The 24,101-nt window shown below is 43.3% G+C and overlaps 2 protein-coding genes across 8 annotated transcripts in view; one reads left to right on the forward strand and one right to left on the reverse strand.

The window, feature by feature from the left end:
* Positions 1–24,101, forward strand: part of cntnap1 (contactin associated protein 1) — a 1,152,571-nt gene that overhangs the window by 732,412 nt on the left and 396,058 nt on the right. The gene's annotated exons all lie outside the window — the stretch shown is intronic.
* On the reverse strand, positions 201–23,111 carry mlx (MAX dimerization protein MLX). Of its 3 annotated transcripts, none has more exons than XM_041173323.1 (8): positions 22,975–23,111; positions 21,518–21,554; positions 19,128–19,229; positions 17,398–17,546; positions 17,182–17,281; positions 16,381–16,480; positions 8,836–9,037; positions 201–2,580 (listed from the first exon to the last, which is right to left on the reverse strand). In XM_041173323.1, exons 1-8 carry the CDS (start codon positions 23,014–23,016, stop codon positions 2,524–2,526), a joined length of 789 nt encoding a protein of 262 aa, XP_041029257.1. In that variant the 5' UTR covers positions 23,017–23,111; the 3' UTR covers positions 201–2,523. The 3 variants fall into 3 exon arrangements, with proteins under 3 accessions (XP_041029257.1, XP_041029260.1, XP_041029259.1); XM_041173326.1 differs by having other exon boundaries at positions 17,398–17,507; positions 22,975–23,102; XM_041173325.1 differs by having other exon boundaries at positions 22,858–22,980.

Here is a 24,101-nt window from a genome sequence, read left to right on the forward strand (position 1 = left end):
ATCAGAACTGCTCCCTCTTGATCCTGTACTTGGCCCAGTCTATTCAAATTATCTATATAAAAATAAAAAAACTGCGGATGCTGGAAATCGAAAACAGAATTACCTGGAAAAACTCAGCAGGTCTGGCAGCATCGGCGGCGAAGAAAAGAGTTGACTTTTCGAGTCCTCTATTCAAATTATCTGATTCATGACTCCCAGTGTAAAAAAAGTCAAAAAATGTATTCACCGTACAACTGTATCTGAGAGGAAATAATGATCAACTTGAGGCAAACTTATCCACCTTTGAATCAGTTAAAAGCATATTGCAACAGTAACTAACAGACTGTTTATATAGTCAATACTATTGAATCTTGGTATCAACCCATTTTTAAACAGCGGAAATCATGTTTCTAAAAAGTTACAAAAATTAATACATAAAAAGGATTAGCAAATAATGTACCAAAAGTACAGTTACCTAGAAAGACTATAAAAATATAATACATGCATACAGCAGTTAATTAAAATAATTAGCTCTCAAATGATAAAACAATGGCTGGATTAACAGCACAGAGGATACAGCATTCATTCCAAGTTCTGGCTTCTAGCTGTGTAACCTAAGTCGGATAGGTTGGGGGAGGGGTTCAGGTGGAGTAATACTAGGTATCCCCTCAGAGAGTCAACCCTGGCTACCAGCACAAGTCTTCTGAGCAGACATGGCAACTGGCTACATTTAATGTATCAACATTAAATCAGCCCCAGATCAAGATAAATGAACAAACAAAATGTTATCATTGGATTAATTGAATAAAAGTCTTAAACTATTGCGGCTGTTGATTCTAATGGACTTAATTAGGCTGAAGAAAAATAATCAATTTGGTTAAAAAAAATCTAAAAATTCCTTCTCTTTACTGAAGTTATAAAATAACATCCAACATATTGTTCAAAAAATTTGTGAAATTAAATAATTTAAACCATTTTGTGCATATTGAAGTGTTAATATTTCCTTAGCAGTGTGACCTGATCATTGCTTCTCAAGACATAGAAGTTCATCACTGAGGCCTTGGGAGCGTGTCACCTTAGATGGGAAAATTGTAGAGCACTTAGGCTGCATTAGCTATACACAAAGACTAATTCACATCCCTCTGGTTTATAGGAGAAAAACGTCAAATACAAAATAAAAAAGGTGTCTCAGCAATTCTTACAGCTGTAGGCAGTATGCTGAAGTGCAGTTTGCAAGATTTGAATTTATTGAGCTAAACAGATGCCATAAATCCTCCCAAATATGGAGGGGAATAAAACAGGTTGTAATTATTTAGGTTAATTCCTAGTTACATTTAAGACAGGATGGCACTCACAACTGTCACAACCAAGTTCATTTTGGCATAAAGCTGCACTTATGCCAACACAGATTGGGTCTGAGTCAGCTAACATAAACCCATGAGAGGAACCAAATCAACATTTTGGACCTTAAAAGGAGGCCATTCAACCCCTCAAACATGTTCCACCATTTGATTAGATTTTGGATGATCTGTACTTCAAATTCCATTTACCATCCTTGGTTCCATATAGAAGAGAAAAGAGACTTGAATTTATTTCACAAATGTCAGAGGTCTTAGAAAAATTTTGCAGCCAGTTAGTTTAAGTGTAGGAAACATGGCAACTAAATTGCACACAGCAAGCTCCAACAAACAGCAGTATAATAATTATCAGATAATGTTTTCGTGACAAGCGATTAATATTGGCCAGAACACAAGAGAAGGTTGAGAGGAGAGTTGATAGAGGTATTCAAAATCATGAGGGGGTCTGGACATAGTAACATAGGACTTAGCAGCAGGAGTAGGCCATTCAGCCCTTCCAGATTGCTCTGTCATGTATGATCATGGTGATCTGATTGTGGTCTCTACGGGGATCGATAAAACATAATCTAGAGTTTGGAAGGCTGAGAAGTGATCTCACTGAAGCATAAGATTCTGACAGGGCTTGATCAGGAAAATGCTGAAAGACTTTCCCTGGCTGAAGCGACAAGCAAGGGAACACAGTGTCAGGATAAGGTGAGAGTCATTTTGGCCTGAGATGAGAAATTTCTTCACTCAAAGGGTTATAAACCTTTGGAATTCTCAAGCCCAGAGGACTCTGGATGCTCTTTTGTTGAGTGTATCCAAGGGTGAGATTGCTAGATTTTTGAACTCTAAAGAAATCAAGGTATATGGGGATCTGGTGAGAAAGTGGAGTTGAGATCGAGGATCAGCCATGATCTTATTAAATGGCAGAGCAGGCTCAAGAACCCTATAGCCTACTACTGATCCTATTTCTTATGTTCTTATGAACCTTTTCATCCTATTTCTTATGTTCTTATGAACCTTTTCAAATACGAAAATTATAAACAATCCACATCTTTAATTAGAACAAAAAAGTGCAACAAATTCTTTAAGCCATGTGCTTCAATATTAATATTTCTGCTGATAACAGTTCGTATAACACTTCTGGAAATTTCCAGTGTATAAATCTGCTCACGGTCCAGCAATGCTAAACCATCCTGGCAACTCAGTGCAGCTGACTGTTTAACTGCCGCAGTACACCAACCACGATCTCTCGCAGAGTCTGAAACAGCAGAGACAGAACAAATGTTATATCACAATTAAAGGTCACTCAAGATAGTTCTGTTCCCACGTCATCAAATCCATTAAGTAACCCCACCCTTCTGAAATATAAGCGCAGGAAGTCAAAACTTTTTTTTAATTGCAGTTGGTGACACAGAAAAGATAGGTCCTGGATTCAGGTGGGATCTCACAGGGTGACATGATCACTTGACCAAAATAAAATAAAAAAATCACAAGTGTATTAGTTTTGTCACTGTTTCTTCTGAATCCGTTGTAACAGTCTGGGTATTTCTCCCATTTACTGTGCCTCGCATCAAAATGATTGTAATTTTTAATCGGCAACAAAACAAACCTAACACCGAACTCTCTCTCTCTCACTCTCATCTCTCACTCTCACGATGAGCGTGATACATATACATATGAATACACACACATATACAACAGTCATGATCGGATAGCAAACAAGTGCTGCAGACTGAACTTATTTTTTTTCCCTCTGGTCCGTGAGCAAAGAGGCCAATTGTAGTTTCCTTGCCTAATATAAGAATGTAAGAAATAGGAATAGGAGTAGACCACTCGGCCCCTCAAGCCTGCTCCGCCATTCAATAAGATCATGGCTGATCTTCTGGTGTTTCAATTTCCACATTCCCATCTAACCCTGATAACCTTTGATTCTCTTGCCTAACAAGAATCTATCTACCTCTGCCTTAAAAATATTCAATGACTTTGCCTGCACCACCTTCTGAGGCAGAGAATTCCAAAGTTGCACAGCCCTCAGAGAAAAAAATTCTCCTCATCTCTGTCCTAAAAGTGCGACCCCTAATTTTAGAACAGTGTCCCCTTGTTCTGGACTCACCCACAAGAGGAAACTTCCTTTCGAGGTCCACCTTGTCAAGGCTGTTCAGGATCTTGTATACTTCAATCAAATCACCCCTTACTCTTCTAAACTCCAGTGGAAACAAGCCCAGTTGGTCCAACCTTTCCTCATAAGACAACCCACTCATTCCAGGTATTAATCTAGTAAACTTTCTTTGAACCGCCTCCAAAGCATTTACATCTTTCCTTAAATAAGGAGACCAAAACTGCACACATTATTCGAGGTGAGGCCTCACCAATGCCCTGCATAACTGAAGCATAACATCCTTACTTTTATGTTCAATCCCTCTTGTAACATTAGCCTTCTTAATTACTTGCAGTACCTGCAAACTAACTTTTTGTGACTCGTACTAGAACACAGAAATACAGATAACACAATGCAACACAGATCAGGAATGAAACCATGAGTCTGCCTTGAGTCAATGACTCATTGAGGTACTGGGGGTAGGGAAATACACCATACTGCAATGATGGTTGATAATTTAACTCGATGGAGTTTACATCACTGGCCAGAATTTTTACCTTGATGGGAGGGTGGGCCCCCACTATGCGCTTCCTGTGCGGGGTGGGAGTGGGGGGGGGGGGGGGGGGGGGGGGGGGGGGAGGGGGGGGGGGGTTGGTGGGGAGGGATTGCCTATCTGTCAAAGTGCACTCTTTCGTGAAAGAGTGCACATCTCCCTGAGACTAAGTGCTGTCTCAGGGAGTTAGTCTCAGGGAGATTACTAACAGTATAAAAATCTTTAAAAATAGAAAAATATTAAAATTAACATCTCCCCCTCATGTGACAATGTCACACGAGATGGGGCATGTTAATAAGAAGCGCATAAACATTATTGAAGTTTTTAAAAACAGACATGAAACCTCATCCCTCCAGTGGATGAGGTTTCATATATAATCAGAAGCCCGCTGGGGCTCCTGGCCTGCCCGCCAGCCTTAACGTTGGACGGGCAGGGCATTTAACAAGCTAAATTAGCGTAAATGGCCTTAATTAGCCATTGACAGGTCGGTGGGCGGACAGCTGATTTCGCTGTACGCCTGCTTTCCTCAATATTTAAATGAACCAGGATGACTTCAGGGGTTCCTCACGATGTCATCCTGCGTCATTTTCCTGTCGGCGAGCGGGCCTCGGCCCCAAATTGCCAACAGGAAAATTCTGCCCACTGATGTGAAGAACTATTTTAACAGGAGAGCAATTCCTTTTCTGAAATACATTTTCACACTCAGCTCCAGGACAGAAGTGGCCTAATATGAATCATGTCACTCAATGTCTAAATCTGCTTTTTCATTTCAGCTGATTACCAATTGAGGATTAGAAGATTATGGGATATCGTGAGGTCGTCATTTCATGGCTGCATTTACTGACAGCACCATTGGTGCAGATAAAAGAAATGTTTACTCTCACCAGCAGGAGATGGAAGGACAACACGTGCCAACAGTTTACCTGGAATGTGTAATGTAATCCAATCATTGCCAAGTAGGCTACAGAGTACAGACAAGTCACAATGGTAACATAACCAATTTCTGAGAATGTAGAGCGCTAACACACTGGAGCTCTGAGAATGTACAATGCTAACACTCAGGTTTGGAGGGCCCACAGCAGTAACACTCAAGTTCCAGGAATGCAGAGCGCTAACACTAGGCTGAATATAGAAGGTTCAGAGGAGAACTGAAAAAGCAAATAAGAGAAGCAAAAACAGGGTGTGAAAAGAGACAGGCAGCTAATGATAAAAATTACAAAAGTCTTAGAAAATGCATAGAAACAGTAAAAAGATGGTACAAGGAGGAGTGGGCCCGATTAGGGACCAAAAAGGGGATGGAGCTAGACAGGGGGCATGGCTGAGCTACAAAATTAGTAGTTTGCATCTGTCTTTATCACGGAAGATGTTGCCCAAGTCATGGTGAAAGAGAAAGTAGTTCAGATTCTTGGAGGGTTTAAAACTGGTAGCTGCTGTACTTAAAAGTTGATAAGGCACCAAGACTGGATGAGATACTTCACTCAGTATCCTTGGATGTAAAAGTGGAAATTGCAGAGGCACTGGCCATAATTTTCCAATCATTCTTAGATTCAGGGTAGTGCCAGAGAACTGGAGAATTGTAAATGTTACAAGGGTATAACGATAAGTCCAACAACTACAGGCCCGTCAGTTTAACCTGGGTGGCAGCTCTTAGAAATGATAATTTGGGACTAATGTAATAGTCATTTGGGTGAATGCAGATCAATTAAGGAAAGCCAGCACAGATTTGGACAAAATAGAAGTAAAATACCGGGGATGCTGGGAATTTGGAACAAGTACAGAAAGTGCTGGAATTGTCGACAGGCCTGGCAGCATCTCTGGGGAGACAAACAAAGTTAATGTTTTGAGTCGTATATGACTTCTAAAGAACAGTCATGACTTGAAACATTAACTTTTAAAGAAAATTTTTATTCATTCATGGGATGTGGGCTTCGCTGGTTAGGCAGCATTTATTACCCATCCCCAATTGCCCTTGAGCAGGGGGTGGTGAGCTGCCTTCTTGAACCGCTGCGGTCCATGTGGTATAGGTACACCCACAGTGCTGTTAGGGAGGGAGTTCCAGGATTTTGACCTAGTGACAGTGAAGGGACAGCGATATATTTCTAAGTCAGGATGGTGAGTGGCTTGGAGGGGAACTTCCAGGTGGTGGTGTTCCCATGTATCGGCTGCCCTTGTTCTTGTAGTGGTTAGCAGTCATGGGTTTGGAAGGTGCTGTTGAAGGAGCCTTGGTGAGTTTCTGCAGTGCATCTTGCAGATGGTATACACTGCTGTCACTGTCGGTTGGTGGTACCGGGAGTGAATGTTTGTGGATGTTGTGGCAATCAAGCGGGCTGCTTTGCCCTGAATGGCGTCAAGCTTCTTGAGTGTTGTTGGAGCTGCACTCATCCACAAACAAAGAGTATTCCATCACATTACTGACTTGTGCTTTGTAGATGGTGCACAAGTTTTGGGGAGTCAGGAGTTGAGTTTGCTGCAGGATTTCTAGCCTCTGTCCTGCTCTTATAGCCATAGTATTTATATGGCTCATCTAGTTCCGTTTCTGGTCAATGGTAGCCCCCCAGGGTGTTGATAATGGGGATTCAGCAATGGTGATGCCATTGAACATCAAGGGCGATGGTTGGATTCTCCTCTTGTCGGAGATGGTCATTGCCTGGCACTTCTGTAGCATGAATGTTACTTGCCACTTGTCAGCCCAAGTCTGGATTTTGTCCAGGTCTTGCTGCATTTGGACATGGAATACTTTAGTATCTGAGGAGTTGTGAATGGTGCTGAACATTGTGCAATCATCAGAGAACATCCCCACTTCTGACCTTATGATGAAAGGAATGTCATTGATGAAGCAGCTGAAGATGGTTGGGCTGAGGAGAGTACCCTGAGGAACTCCTGCAGTGATGTTCTGGAGGTGAGGTGATTGACCTCCAACAACCACAACCATCCTCCTGTGTGTTAGGTACAACTCCAACCAGTGGAGAATTCCAGCACCCCCCATCCCCTGCCCGAATCCCACTTACTTCAGTTTTGCTAGGGCTCCTTGATGCCACACTCAGTCAAATGCTACTCTCAGCTCACCTCTGCAATTCAGATCTTTTGTCCAAGTTTCAACCAAGGCTGTAATAAGGTCAGAAGCTGAGTGACGCTGGTGGAACCCAAACTGAGCGTCAGTGAGCACATTATTACTAAGCAAGTGCCACCTTTTGGCACTGTTGATGACCTCTTCCATCACTTTACTGATGATAGAGAGTAGACTGATGGGGTGGTAATTGGCCTGGTTGGATTTGTCCTGCTTTTTGTGTACAGGACATCCCTGGGCAATTTTCCATATAGCCGGGTAGATGCCAGTGTTGTACTAGAACAGCTTGGCTAGGGGCATGGCAATTTCTGGAGTATTGCTGGAATGTTGTCCGGCCTAGATGCTGCCAAATGTGCTGAGTATTTCAAGTACTTTCTGTTTTTATTTATTAAGAGCAAATCATGTTTAACTAACTTGCTGGAGTTTTTTGATGTGGTAACAGAGAAGATTGACCAGGGTGATACTGTTAATGTGGTGTACACGGACTTCCAAAGGCATTTGATAAAGTGCTGCACAACGGACATGTGAGCAAAGTTACAGCTCATGGAAAAAACAGGACAATAGCAACATGGGCTGAATCTTCGGCTTGGCGAGCAGGGACGGAGCCTAGTCGCCAAGGTGTAAAATGACACATGGTGACGTCAGGCATGTGTCCCAACATCATGGCGCGTCATTCAGATTTTCAGTTCGGCGGGCGCACAGCTGACTTGGATGTGCCCCCGCCAAACTGTCAAAAGGCCTATTAAGACCACATAACTCTCAATTAAAGTAACTAACAGAGCTGCCCGTCCAACCTTATGGCTGGCGGGCAAGCAAAGAGCCCAGGTGGCCTTCGCATATTTCATGGAACCTCAGCCACGGGCGGAATGAGATTTCATGAATGATTTTAAACTTTGACAAAAATTTTTATTGAAATTAATGCACGTGACAATTTCATAAAAATTTTCTCGCCACTTTATTAAACTTTTTGGACGTAAAACGAATCTCCCTGAGGCACCTCTGTGCCTCAGGGAGATTTCTGCGCTCTTCTGCGCACACGCGTGAAAGAGCACACTCCTGACTCAGGCAAGTGCGTCAAGAAGTGCGTCATGCTGGACAGGCTTTAATTGGCCCACCCACGTAAAATGGCAGTGCGAACCCAATCGGGGGTGCCTATCGACTCCGCGCCCACCCCCGCACAACCCAACAGGGAGAAAATTTTCCCCATGAATACGAAATTGGCTGAGTGACAGGAAACAAAGAATATGGTGAATGGTTGTTTCTCAGATTGGAGAGAGGTTTATAGTGGAGTTCCTCAGGGACTGGTGTGAGGACCCCTACTCTTCCTGATATATGTTAATGACCTAGACCTTGGTGTACAGGGCACGACTTCCAAATTTGTGAATGATACGAAACTTAGAAGTACTGTGAACGGTGAGTTCAGAAAACAAAAGGCACTAAGACTGGAGGTAAGAGAATGCAACGCTAGCACTGTCTAAGAGCTAATAATGGAGGTGATAACATACAGGGTTAACATACAAATGGCTGGAAAAAGCATCTTTCTGGTCTGGCCTACATGTGACTCCAGACCCACAGCAATATGGTCGACTCTTAAAATGCCCTCTGAACAAGGGCAGTTAGGGATGAGAAATAAATGCTGGCCTAGCCAGAGACAGCCACATCTCATGAATGAATTTTTTAAAAATCTTAGCACTTCTCAGACGATGTTTAATCATGACTAGAAGTTACACATCAATCATCAGGCAGAAAAACAACTACCAGTCCCTTGAGCTTGTGGATTGTGCTGGTCTCTGACCTGTGGTTTGCAGTGTTCCTCGATCCAACTGAAGACACACGCTGACAATTCCTGGAAACTGGTCACAGAGATGCAGGCATTGAAGGTCTGAAATAGGGAGTCCATGATGCTCTGAAATATACTGAACTTGACCTGGTCAGTCACCTGATCCTTGCCTTGATGAGGATTATTCTGATGGGCTTTTACAATCGCTTCATAATTCCTGAAACCAGAAAATTATTTGTTGTTCAAATTGCAATGATTTGCACTCGCCAAATTCCATTTTTATCTATCTAATTGTAGCCAGAGAATCACCATCAATGGTTTCCATTCCCATTCTTGCACCATAATCTCTGGTGTCCCCTAAGGATCTACATTTGGCCCCTTCCATTTCTCATCTATGAGCTTCTCCACATAATTCAAAACACATCAGTTTTCACATGTGTGTGGATGATATTCAGCTCTACTTCACCACCAACTCTCTCAATCCCTTCACTGATGAGAAGAAATTTCCTTAAAGATCGGGAAGGCCAAAGCTATTGCCTTTGGTCCCTGCCACAAACACCATTCTCTCCTGTCTGAGACTGAACCAGACCGTTCATGATCTTGGTATTATATTTTACCCTGAGATGAGCTTAAGACCACCCATTTCCATCTCAATAACATTGTCCAGCTATGACCCTGCCTCAGCTCATCTGCTTCTGAAACCTTTATCTATACTTTTGTTGCCTCTAGACTGGACTATTCCAACGCACACCTGGTTCCTCCATACCTTTGTAATCTCCTCCAGCCCCACAACTCTTCAATGTGCTCCTCTAATTTTGTTCTTTTGAGCATCACCAATTTTAACTGCTCCATCATTGGTGGCTATGCCATCAGCTGCCTGGACCCTCAGCACTGGAATTTCACCCTAAATCTCTCCCCCTCTCTAATTCGTCTTCCTCCTTTAAGACGTTCCTTAAAATGTCTCTTTTATCGAGCTTTGGTCATCTGACCCAACATCTCATTATGTGACTCAGTGTCATACTTTATGGTGTCCCTGGGAAGTGTTTTGGAAATTCAAGTTGTTACTTTTAAACTGTGACATGTCCTACATCATTAACATTACATCTGGCTCAGGCATGTGGAAGAGGAGGAGGGTACAGCGCTATAACTGTTTGGTAGTGTATGTTCATAACATAACATCAGCTGAAAGAAAGAGCTTGTATTTCATGGTGTCCTTCACTCAGAATGATTCAAAGCACTTCACATCCAATGAAGTAGTCACTGTTGTCATGTGTGAAATGTGACAGCCAATTTGTACACATGCCCACAAATAGCAATGGGGTAGGTAGGCGTGCGTTGTTTCTTGATGATAGAGTGTGTGTGGTCCTGGGGATTCCCTTAAAACCGTGGGAGTGCATTATGACTCTTCAGAGCTCTGAAGAGTCATATGGACTCTAAATGTTAACTCTGTTTCTCTCTCCACAGATGCTGGCAGACCTGCTGAGTTTTTCCAAGAAATAATGAAAGCTTGTCAGAAAGGTACGGCGATAATCATGGGGGATTTTAATCTATTATAGGCTGGATAAATCAGATGGGAAAGGTAGCCTAGATGAGGAGTTCATAGAGTGTTTTAGGGGTAGTTTCTTAAAACAGCACATTCTGGAACAGCACCAGAGAACAGGCTATGCTAGACCTGTGCAATGAGACAGATTTAATTAATGATCTCTTAGTGAAGCCACCCTAGATAACAGTGATCATAATAGGAGTGAATTTTACATTCAGTTTGATGGAGAGATGAGTTGGTCCAAGACTAGTGTTTTAAACTTAAATAGGAGCAATTATGAGGGCATGAAAGCAGGACTAACAAAAGTGAACTAGGAAATGAGGTTAAAGGTTAAGTTGATAGAGATGCAGTGGCAGAAGCTGAAAGGGATATTCCAGAATACTCAGAATACATACATTCCAATGAGGAAGAAATATTCCAAGGAGTGAATCCATCATCCATGGTTAACTAAAAAAGCTAAAGATAGTATCAAACTTAAAGAAAAAGCTTATAATTGGGTAAGGATAGATGGCAGGTCAGAAGACCTAATAGAATATAAAGAACAGTGAAGAAGGACTAAAAGATTCATAAGGAGGGAAAAATTTCATACTCATAAGGAGTACAAAACAAAGCTAGCTAGAAATGCAAAAACAAATAGTAAGAGTTGCTATAGATATTTAAATAAGAGTTAACAAAGTGACCGTTGGTCATACAGAAAGTGAGTCTGGGGAATTAATAATGGAAAATAAGGATAAAAAAAATAAGGATATGGCATCAGTTTTCACTATAGAGGATAAAGTAACATCCCAGAAATAGGAGTTGGAAGGGAGGGAGGAACTCAGGTAAATTATAATCACAGGGAAGTGGTACTTAGCAAATTGTTGCCGCTTTGGGCTGACAAATCCCCGGGTCTCGATGGACTTCATCCTGGGGTCTGAAAAGAATTGGCTAGTGAAATTTTGGTTTTAATTTTCCAAAATTCCCTAGATTCGGGTAAGGTTCCATTAGATTGGAAAATAGCAAATGTAACTCCTTTATTCAAAAAGGGAGACAGCAAATGTAACTCCTTTATTCAAAAAGGGAGACAGAAAGCAGGAAACTACAGGCCAGTTAGCTGAACATCTGTCATAGGGAAGATGTTAGAAGTTATTATTAAAGATGTTATCACAGGGCACTTAGAAATATTCAAGGCAATCAAGAAGAGTTAACATGGTTTTGTGGAAAGGAAATCATGTTGAACCAATTTATAGGAGTTCTTTGAAGGAGTAACATGTGTTGTGGGTAAAGGGGAACTGGTTGATGTGCTGTACTTCCAGATTTCCAGAAGGCACTTGATAAGGTGCCACATCAAAGGTTATTGCAGAAAATAAAAGCTCATGGTGTAGGGGGTAACACATTGGCATGGATAGAAGACTGGCTGGCTAACAGGAAACAGAGAATAGGCATAAGTGGGGCTTTTTCTGGTTGGCAGGATGTGATGAGTGGTGTGTCACAGGGATCAGTGCTGGGGCCTCAACTTTTTATAATTTATATAAATTACTTGGATGAAAGGACCAAAGATAAATTTGCTGATGACACAAAGATAGGTAGGAAAGTAAGTTGTGAAGAGGACATAAGGAGGCCACAAAGGGACATGGATAAGTTAAGTGAGTGGGCAAAGACCTGGCAAATGGAGTGAAATGTGAGAAAATGTGAAACTGTCCATTTTGGCAGGAAGAATAAAAAATAAGCTTATTACTAAATGGTGAGAGATTGAGAAGCTCCGAGATTCAGAGAGATCTGGGTGTCCTAGTGTGCGAATCACAAAAGGCTTGTACGCAGGTACAGCAAGTAATTAGGAAAGCTAATAGAATGTTATCGTTTATTGCAAGGAGAATTGAATATAAAAATAGGGAGGCTATGCTTCAGTTATACAGGACACTGGTAAGACCACATCTGAGGCAATGTGTGCAGTATTGGTCTCCTTATTTAAGGAAGGAAGTAAATGTGTTAGAAGCAGTTCAGCGAAAGTTTACTAGACTAACACCAGGAATGGGTTGATTGTCTTATACAGAAAGGTTGGACAGGCTAAGCTGGAGTTTAGAAGAGTAAGAGGCGACTTGATTGAAACCTTTAAGATCCTGATGGGTCTTGACACAGTGGCTATGGAGAGGATGTTTCCTCTTCTGGGGGAATCTAGATCTAGGGGTCACTTTTTAAAAATAAGAGGTTGCCCATTTAAGACAGGGATGAGGAGAATTTTTTTCTCTTGGACAGTAGGAGTGATGAGTCTTTGGAACGCACTTCCTCAAAAGGCAGTGGAAACAGAGTCTTTGAATATTTTTAAGGCAGAGGTAGATAGATTCTCGATAAACAAAGTGGTGAAAGGTTATCTGGGGTTGGCGGGAGGTTACAATCAGGTCAGCCATGACCTTATTGAACGGCGGAGCAGGGTCGAAGGGTCTAGTTCTGTGTCTCCCTTTTCAAAAAGATTCAAGTTTTGTACTACCAAGTGACCTGTCAATAAGACATGAAGAAAATCAAAACCATGTACGTGGAACTTTATTCTTTTTTTGCTATTTTAAAAAGGACTTTTGTTAAACCAAAAGATGGCTGCTAGAGGTCACATGACTCACAGGATCGGCCATCTGTCCTTAAAGCTTCCAACAGGAGTTACAAGAACAACAGCTGTCCTCTCACATCCCATTGGAAGGGCATTACAATCACGAAACCAGGGAACTCACGGAGATCAAAACTCATTATTTGTGCAGAGATATTAAAGGACCCATATCCCACTTGGGACTGTCCAGGTCCATTTCAAAAGGGGAAAATGGATGTAATTTGCACCTTTATAAGCTTACCCTATAGCAGTCATAGGATCTGCCCAGGCAATGACTCCTTGAACCAAGATCCTCAACATGGATGGTGATTCTTTCAGAGGCTAATGACTGGTATATTATAAGCCATAAAACAAAAGCCAGATCCAGACACCAGATAAACACTCCTTTTAAAATCATTGTGGAGGAAGGATGTCACATGAGTTGAATGACCATTTTGAAATCTCTATATTCAGTTGAGAGCTGAGAAACAAGGAGTTTACTGAATACCTCCAACCTGAAAAGAACAACAGCAGGGGTCCTGGCTGACCAAGCAGCCAGCAACACATCTCAACTCCTCGAAGCCTGTTTTATTTTAAAAGCTTCCAGCCATCGTCTACCAAGGGGTCTATTTAGAGAAACCTCATTGTGCTGCATTGTCATTCACTGCAAATGACTTTTGTGCAGCTGTCTACAACTCATCTGCACTGAACTCCTCCATGAAGGATACTCCCTCTGGACTATGACTTTCTGGATTCTGGAAATCACATGAACTTATACTCATTTCTGACGCTCTTTTACTACTGTTATCCATAGTTGTAAAACTCCCTTGTTTCTATCCCCCTTACTGTGTGTATGCATTTGTGGCTCTGCATGTGAGGTTGTGAACATACCTCCACCCCCCACAACTCACCGATTTGGCTGTGGAATAAACTAACCTTCTGAGTTAAGCATAAGAGAATTTGCAGTATGTTACTTATAAAATTGGACCACACAAACTGAGGGTTTGCGGAAAGCTGCCACAGCCTAGTTTTAAAACAATTAAAAACATCTCTGCTTTTAGACAGATGGTGAGAAGATAAATAAGTTAATTTTGCCTCTCTCTCCTGTCCATAGCACAAGCGACTAATAAGAAAAATTTATGGCACAGAAACCAGAAAACTGGTCTCTGAAGAAGGAATACAGTACATCAAAGTTTGCAGATGACACAATGTTATGAGCTTGGATTAATAAGTGGCAAACAACATTCATGCCACACAAGTACGAGGCAATGACCATCTCAAGAGGAGAGAATCTAAACATCACCCGTTGACATTCAATGGCATTGCCATCATTGAATCCCCCCATGATAAACATCCTGGGCATTACCATTGGCCAAAAACTGAACTGGATCAGCCATATAAATGCTGTAGCTACAAAAGCAGTTCATAGGCTGGATGTCCTGTGGTGAGTAACTCAGCTTTTGATTCCCCAAAGCTGTTCACCATCTACAAGGCACAGGTCAAGATTGTGATGAAATAGTCTCCACCTTCCTGGATGAATACAGCTCCCACAACCTTCAAGACACTTGACACCATCCAGGACAAAGCAGCCCACTTGTTCAGCACCCCATTTACCACCTTCAGCATTCACTCCCTCCATCACTGACGCACAGTGGCAGCAGTGTATACCTTCTACAAGATGCATTGCTGCAACTCACCAAGGCTCCATTGACTGCACCTTCCAAACCTGTGGCCTTTACCACCTAGAAGGACAAGGGCAGCAGATAGATGGGAACACCACCACCTGGAAGTTCCCCTCCAAGCCATACACCATCCTGACTTGGAACTATATCACCGTTCCTTCACTATCGCTGGCTCAAAATCTTGGAACTCCCTTCCTAACAGCACTGTGGGCATATCTACTATCCTGATGGACTGCAGCAGTTCAAGAAAGCGGCTCACCACCACCTTCTCAAGGGCTATTATGGATGGGCAACTAATGCTAGCCTTGCAGGTGACACACATATTGCATGAAAGAATTTTTAAAAAAATGGGTTGTGCAGCTGGCAACAGGATCTTACGAAAGGGACATAAAACAGCTTCAGCATGTTGGCAAAATTTTGTCAGATAGTGTTCATTGTGGGCAAGTGAAAAATAATTGGGATATATTTATACTGATGAGAGATTAGGAATTGGGGAGGAATAAAGCTTTTCAGTTGTTACAAATGTGAAGTTTTATAAAGTTGCTGTGTTTTGGGTAACATTGAGGAATGAAGGGGGTCATGTGACCTGTTTTGAATTCTGCTGACAGCAAGCTGGGTGCTTTGATGTTAAAGATTAAAGTGGAGGGGAGGGGGCAGGTTGCTGTATTGGGAAACAATGACCAAGCATCTGCGCTGATGGTGAATAGGTTTTTGTGTCTAAAGTCCCAGGAAAGTGTTCAGAATATTAGGATTTGTACACCGTGGTACTTTAAACTGTCTATTTATTTTCAAGATAGAATTAAGTTGGGAGTTTAAAGTATAACTAATTAGCATTTCTATTTTGATACAAGGCCTATCTGATTCACAGTCTCTTTTAAATCCTCATGAACTCAGTTTCTTCAATTTGAGGGTGAGCTCCTATCTGCATTCTGTGTGGTAAACCACAGAGACTTGTTAATTTTGACTTTGAGAGGGGGAAGAGTCCATAGGAAGTTACTGTAGGATCAGCTTACAGGGTGTTTTTTTTAACAATATAATTGAACCTCACAGACAGTGTCAGTCCACCAGAATCCAGGAGAGAGGGGGAAAGAGACGAAAGATAGAATTAACAAGTCTCTGTGGTTTACCACACAGAATGCAGATAGGAGCTCACCCTCAAATTGAAGAGACCGAGTTCATGAGGATTTAAAAGAGACTGGAAGGTTCACCTAACTTTGACTAGAGGGAGGAATCTCCAATGTAACCATAACCACAAAAGCCAGTTCAGGGATTAGAAGTTATTCAGATGGAAAAGGAAAAGAAGGGAAGCAAACCCTTGGGAGCAAAGGATTTTGGACTGGTTCCGGAAGAACAGAGTGTCTACTTTAAAGGACAAAATTAAGAATAACCGTTGAGAGAAATTTTCAGTCGTCTGAGATGGGGACCTTTGCTGCAGTTTAAAGTATAAGCTGCCTACTGAAATAGTGTTTCGTCAATGTTGCTTTTAGTTTGTGTTTATAATAAAAATCCTAACATTTGAAATCTTGTGATGTGATCCCATCAGCCATTCACTGGAAGTTCTTTTTAAAAGTTATTGGTCTCTACGAGGATCGTAACTATTTAATGTACACAAATCATCAGGATAGTGGAATTCACTATAATGCAACATTTCTACTTTCAAGAATATTTAGAAATTACGTGCACAGAAAATTCATTCTGCAGATGTATAATCTATAAGGCTCCTGTCCACTGAAGTTAGTCCAGGAGAAGGCACAAAATATATTGTTACTTAATCTTACGCCTTCATAATCTTCAGAGCCATGACATCTTTGCGCAGAGTGGAGAGCTCCTCATCCTGCTTCTTCTTCTCCTTGTGCAAAAACTGGATATAATCAATAGCTGCAAAAAAAGGAACAATTTCAACATTCCATCAGGATAAATGTTTTCTACTGGAGCCACTCACAGTTACCCATCTTCTGAACTCTTGGACTTAGCCTCCTTCTCAAAAGAGCCATGACCTGAACTCTATTCTACGTAAGCTTTCATACAAAAAGAGGAGCATTTCTTTCTGTTATGTTCCCCAGATCCAACCTGCAGATGTTAATTTCTGCCCAGGTGATGAAACAGGATTGAACTAAGAAAACTTCAACAAATCCACGAAAATAAACACCGAGCTCTACCTTCAGGGCCTGTTAATCTTACTTTATTACTTGTTTTGTTGCTAACTTCCTGGATTTAATAGTGGATTAGTGTGCTGAATCATCTGACAACACTCAATGTGATCAGCAATGTTTGCTCCTAAACTATTTCCTCCCCCATTTGGAAATGGCTGAACTTGAGAATTCGTTTTTTTTTCTGTTCCACTTCATTCCATTTAATATTTAGTTTCACAGTTTTCAGAAACTTTGTTCAATTTGCTGAATAACAGCATCCCACAAAAGAGTGAACAGAGGTCACTGAGACAGAAATAAGCTTCTGATCCAAAACAGTGGAGCCATTAAGAACTATAATAATGTTCAGAGGTAGAATCACACAATAAACTTCACATGAGGAAATGCAGTGGTGCTCACTAAACATTAAAAAGCTTTAATTGTACGCACTTTTCTGAAGAACTGTGGCTTTACTCAGTTTCTGGGATCCAATCAAGAAATCTTGTTGTTGACATGTAGGGACGATTGACTGCAAGTCGTCATATCCTTTCTGTGAGACAGTCATTTAAAAATTGTTCAGAGATAGTCAGCTGACTAATTACAAATTTTCTGTGCAAACCTTAGAAACTGCAGCTTTGAAGCTCAGTCTAAGTTTAAATCTCGAACCTTGATGGCATCCCGCCTCTTTTGTTCAGCCTGTGTGTGAGCCTGTCTCCGTCGATCTTTATAAGTCTCCTTATACGCGACTTCCTGCCTGTAGTCACTATCTTCATCATCTGCAGTTGGAGAACAATCATTGTCTGTCATGCATTCAGCTACAAGGAAACAGAATGTTTCAATCACTTCATTAACAATGAGGAATTGTTTAGGTTTTTTTCTCTATTTATCAGTTTTATTTTGGGGAGTGACAGAAGATTATCACAAATATTGCTCGAGCTAATTAACTGCTATCAGCCTGTCCCAGTGTTTGGTCTACATTGGTGAACTCTCCAGTGATTCACAATGTCGGGTCAGGAGGATCTTCTGAATTAGCTGGGTGGAAAGGAAGACATGATAACCAGTCTGTGTCTGGAACATTAGCTAGAGTGGAGGAAAGGCAATAAAATGGAATCAAACAAGGCTCCCATTCCTGATCACTATCCAGTAGCCCTTGACTGAAATGTACTTACAGGCCAGTACAGTCAAATAATCTCCAATAGGTGGCCTAAGTCACCTAAAGAATGTCATTGCGTGTGTAATGGAAAACTTTGCCAGCAACAGAAGCCCCAAACTCCATGCAAAATGACCAGTGGGCTAGTATTTATAAAATGACTAAATGTTATCTGTACTTTAAAATGAACAAAAGTCTTAAAAAAAAACATTTCAATTGTACAAATGCAGACCAGCATAAACAACATAAAAACCACCATGATTACATCTAATACATTATCCAATGAAAAAATGACTAAACCTACCAGTCCCTCAGTCAAAGGAAATACACTCAGCAGTGGAATTGCCAAGACCAAAACACCTGGAAAACCCAGCTGGCAAAAAATAGAAAAGCTACCTGGAAAACACTGGGAAAACTACATGAGGAAAATACCAGACCCAAGAAGCTGAATCAAATCAGTCCTGGAGTCAAGTGCACAAACCCCCAACAGCTCCCCAATCTAGGTAGGACTGGTCTTGGCATCTGCTCCTTGTGCGACACGCCGAGAATCTTTGATAACCCTTTGATGGCACAGTCCAAACTTCCATCCAAATTACTGCTTTTGCAGACAACATGCACCCAGTGTGAAGCTTCACAAGCACCTCTCTTCATTGCAATGATCAATACTGAAAACTTAAAAAGCAAAAATAAAGATCAACAAAAGGAAATTGTAGGGGAGGTGGGGGCAGAGAAATGCGAAAGCAAAAACCCTAGAGGTGCACAAACTGCGAAATTAAGGCAGAAAATGCTGAAAACAAAAGTGGTCAACATCCAGGACGCAGAATCAGCTAGGAGACTATATCCCAACAAAGGATTAATTCTACCTCTCCTTTCCCTGGATTCCCAAAATACCCACATCACCAATACCTTGTCTTGGAGTTAGTATAGGGAGTCAAAAGCAGAGGTCAGAGTAGGAATCACAGGTGCAATTAAAGTAACAGGTTGCACAGGTCATTCACCCTCCTCAATTGGAATATCTATTGCTTTTCTCCATCTGACTTGCCCACAACCCTATGGGGCTAGTTTATTTTGGGTTTTCAGTTCTGCTGAAGTCAAAATTGAAAGAAAAAAGAGATTAACATTTAAAGGGACTAACTGAACTATTACAAATTTCCAGCATTTCCTTTTACCTTTGTAGTAGGTTGGCCTGCAAATCCCTAACTCTCCTCAACTGCAATCAGCCACAAGAAGCGATGGCACACATTACCTGTATTAGGTACAGAGGATGCACTGGTGGAGCCAGTATTGGAAGTTATGCTGTTTGCTCTTGACACTATGCTTCCTCTTCTAGTACTGTCAGCAAAGAACCCTGGGAAAAACAAATCAAATTATTGAATGTGAGCATGCCCTGCCAGCTAACAGTCCATACAATGTCTACACATCCAAGACTCTACCTGCAAATAAATCTGCCTATATTTATAATAATAGAAGTAAAAATCTGCATTTACATATCACCTTTCACTAACTTAGGACATTCCAAAAAACTTTCCAGCCAATTAGATATATTTATTTGAAATGTAATTACTGTTGTAATGTAGGAAACATGATAGCTAATTTGCAAACAACAAACTCTCACAAACAGCAATGTGATAATGACCAGATAATGTGTTTTGGTGATTTGATTGAGGGATAAATATTGGACAGGAAAGCGGGGAGAATTCCCCTGCTCTTCTTTGGAATAACTGAACAAATATTTTGTGTCTGTCTTCACAGAAGAAGGCAGTTTCATATTAGAAATGGACGGTAACTTTGGGGATAAGAAGAGTGAGGAAATTAATATCAGCAGAGACAAAGTATTAGAGAAACTTTAGGGACTAAAATCTGACAAATACCTGGGACCTGATGGCCTACACACTAGGGTTCTAAAAGAGGTAATTGCAGAGATTGTTGATGTGCTGGCTATGATTTTTCAAAATTCCTTAGATTCAGGAATGGTCCCATTAGATTGGAAGTTGGCAAATGTTACACCGACTTGGTCTCTGGGATGAAGGGGTTGTCCTGTGATGAGAGGCTAATTAAATGGGGCTTATATTCTCTGGGGTTTAGAAGAATGAGAGGCGGTCACTTGAAACTTTCAAGATTCTGAAGGGGTTTGATAGGGTGGAAGCTGAGAGATTGTTTTGCTGGTCAGGGAATCTAAGACTCGGGGGCACAGTCTCAGGATGAGGGGCTGATCATTTAGGACTGAGATGAGGAGAAATTACTCCACTCAAAGGGTTGTGAATCTTTGGAATTCTCTATCCCAGAGGATGATCCATCATTGAATACATTTAAGGCTGGGATAGACAGATCTTGGCCTCTCAGGGAATTAAGGGATATGGGAGTGGGTTGGAAAATGCTGTTTTTTAAAAAGTCATTTATGGGATGCATCACTGGCTGGGCCAATATTTACTGCCCATCCCTAATTGCCCTTGAGAAGGTGTTGGTGAACCACCTTCTTGAAACCCAAGATCAGTCATGATCATATTGAATGGTGGAGCAGGCTCGATAGGCCGTGTGGTCAACTCCTGCTCCTATTTCTTGTGAAATACTGTGATGGTGCAGCATTTCCTCAGTGCAGCTCTGGGGTGTCAGCATTTTTAAAAATTCATTAACAGGATGTGGGCTTCACTGGCTGGGCCAGCATTTATTGCCCATCCCTAATTGCCCTGGAGAAGGCAGTGGTGAGCTGCCTTCTTGAATCGTTGTAGTCCATGTGGTGTAGGTACTCCCACAGTGCTGTTAGGAGGGGAGTTCCACGATTTTGACCCGGTGACAGTGAAGGAACGCTGATATATTTCCAAGTCAGGATGGTGAGTTACTTGGAGGGGAAATTGCAGGTGATGGTGTTCCCATGTATCTACTGCACTTGTCCTTCTAGATGGTAGTGGTTGTGGGTTTAGAAGGTGCAGTCTAAGGAGCCTTGGTGAATTCCTGCAGTGCATCTTGTCGATGGTACACACTGCTGCTAATGTGTGTCGGTGGTGGAGGAAGTGAATGTTTGTGGATGTGGTGTCAATCAAGCAGGCTGCTTTGTCCTGAACGGTGTCCAGCTTCTTCCGTGCTGTCGGACCTGCACTCTTCCAGGCAAGTGGGTAGTATTCCATCACACTCCTGACTTTGTGCCTTGGTGGACAGGCTTTGAGGAGTCAGGAGGTGAGTTACTCATCGCAGGATTCCTAGCCTCTGAGCTGCTCTTGTAGCCACAGTATTTATATGGCTAGTCCAGTTCTGTTTCTGGTCAATGGTAACCCTGAGGATGTTGATAGTGGGGGATTCAGTGATGGTAATGGCATTGAACATCAAGGGGTGATGGCTGCATTCTCTCTTGTTGGAGATAGTCATTGCCTGGCACTTGTGTGGGTCGAATGTTACTTGTCACTTGTCAGCCCAAACCTGGATTTTGTCCAGTTCTTGCTGCGTTTGGACATGGACTTCTTCAGTATCTGAGGACTCACGAATGGTGAAGATTGTGCAATCATCAGCGAGCAGCCCCACTTCTGACCTCATGATGGAAGGCAGGTCATTGATGAAGCAGCTGGAGATGGTTGGGCCATGAACACTACTTACTAGCCCTGAGAGTATTATCAGCACCCTCTAGCCCTACAACATACTCACCGGAATCGAAGCCATTGTCGCTAAATGAGGAGTCAGTCTGCAGCCGTGCGAAGATACAATGCAAAGAAAAACAAAAGATTTTTATTGAGGCATTTGCAGAATAAACAATACATTCCACTCCACGGCAATGGTTTCTCCCTTCCTCCCCAAAAGGTAATGGTCACTCCCACCCAACCACCCCACCCTCATCAGGGAATGGCCAACCTCCCCCACCCCAGGCAGGGGAGGGCCACTCCCCCCCTCCATCAAGGGATGGCCGGCCACTTCCCCCCTCCATCAAGGGATGGCCACTCACTCCCCCCCGCCACCATCAAGGGATAGCCACTCCCCCCCTCCCCCCCACCATCAAGGGATGGCCACTTACCCCCTCACCCCCTCCCCCCATCAGGGGATGGCCACTTAACACCACCCCACCCTCAGGGGATGGCCACTCACCTCCCCCGCAATCAGGGGATGGCCACTCACTCCCCCCCACCACCCATCAGGGGATGGCCACTCACCTCCCCCGCCCCCCCAATCAGGGGATGCCCCCACCCCCACCCCCCAAATCAGGGGATGCCCCCACCCCCCAAATCAGGGGATGCCCCCACCCCCACCCCCCAAATCAGGGGATGCCCCCACCCCCACCCCCCAAATCAGGGGATACCCCCACCCCCCAAATCAGGGGATGCCCCCACCCCCCAAATCAGGGGATGGCCACTTCCACCCCCCAAATCAGGGGATGGCCACTTCCACCCCCCCCCCCCAAATCAGGGGATGGCCACTCCCCCCCCCCCCCAAATCAGGGGATGCCCCCACCCCCCAAATCAGGGGATGGCCACTCCCCCCACCCCCCAAATCAGGGGATGCCCCCACCCCCCAAATCAGGGGATGGCCACTTCCACCCCCCAAATCAGGGGATGGCCACTTCCACCCCCCCCCAAATCAGGGGATGGCCACTCCCCCCCCCCCCCCAAATCAGGGGATGCCCCCACCCCCACCCCCACCCCCACCCCCCAAATCAGGGGATGGCCACTCCCCCCCCCCCCCCCCCCCCAAATCAGGGGATGCCCCCACCCCCCAAATCAGGGGATGGCCACTTCCTCCACCCCCCCCCCTCCCAAAATCAGGGGATGGCCACCCCCATCCGGGAATACTCGCTCCCACCCAATCAGGGAATGATTGCTCCTACCCAGTGGGCCTCATCAGGGAATGGTCTCTCCCACCCATAATCAGGAAATTGTCACGCCCGCCCCCTCCAACCTGGAGAAATGGTCACTCTCGCCTATTCCCCCCCTCGAAGGAAATGGTCACTCCCCCGACTGAAGCCTCTATTTCCCCTCATCCCCGTCGCGCGATACCGAGTAGTTTCTCCACCCGATGTCCGGCTCCATTTTGAGCTCTCAGCCCCGCGCTCCCACCGGGAAGGAACGGACTCGAGTTGCTGGAGTGTATGTCCCGGTCCCGGGGCACCTCACCTTCCCCCACGGATCCTCCGCCGCGCCGCCCGCCTCCGTCATGGCGCCGCTCTGACCTTTGACCCCCCTCAGCGCCACCCGGCGGCCGCGGGGGGTGCAGAGCAGCGAGTGAACTTCCGGAGCCGCTTGGGAGCCGATCCAGACTCGGGGCCGGAGGCGAATAATCGACAAATTGGGTCTGGATGGAAGTCCCGTCTTGGTTTTCAGTCAGACAGAAATAGAACCCAAACAGAAATGTATTATCCATACGGATTTTCTTTCTACAAAAGTAAAATATTGTTTATTATTTACTTATTGTTTATCATTGAAAACACAAGGCTTAACATATGAGGAATGTTTGAGGACTCTGGGTCTATACTCGATGGAGTTTAGAAGGAGGGGGGATCTGATTGAAACTTACAGAATACTGAAAGGCCTGGATAGAGTGGACGTGGGGAAGATGTTTCCATTAGTAGGAGAGACTAGCACCCGAGGGCACAGCCTCAGAGTAAAGGGAAAACCTTTTTGAACAGAGATGAGGAGAAATGTCTTTAGCCAGAGAGTGGTGAATCTATGGAATTCATTGCCACAGAATGCTGTGGAGGCCAGGTCATTGAGTGTATTTAAGACTGAGATAGATAGGTTCTTGATTGGTAAGTGGATCAAAGGTTATGGGGAGAAGGTGGGAGAATGGGGTTGAGAAACCTATCAGCCATGATTGGCGGAGCAGACTCGATGGGCCGAATGGCCTAATTTCTGTTCCTATGTCTTATGGCTGCTGGAAATATGAACCAAGCAGGAATTACTGTCAATTCCCAGCAGCTCCGGCCGTGAGCCCAGGTTAAATCGTGAGGAAAGGTCTCCAGCTGAAACATTAACTCTTGTTCCAGGAGCTGCTGATGGCGATTTCTGTCCCTTTTGGATCTTCAGCATCCAGTGTCCTGGTAGAAAATAATGAAGGATCAGGCATGAAGGAGGGCGGCCAATAACCACCAAACAGTGAAAGTGAGGAAAAAAAACATACAAATTAGGGACAAAAACAGAAAATGCTGGAAAGAACTTAAGTAAGGAAAACAAAAGTTATTGATAAAGGATAAGTCAAATTCTTAAAATTTTATATAATTATGAAACGCAGAATTGTGTGGACA

The sequence above is a fragment of the Carcharodon carcharias genome, chromosome 23 (assembly GCF_017639515.1).
Source record: "Carcharodon carcharias isolate sCarCar2 chromosome 23, sCarCar2.pri, whole genome shotgun sequence".
Lineage (NCBI taxonomy): Eukaryota > Metazoa > Chordata > Chondrichthyes > Lamniformes > Lamnidae > Carcharodon > Carcharodon carcharias.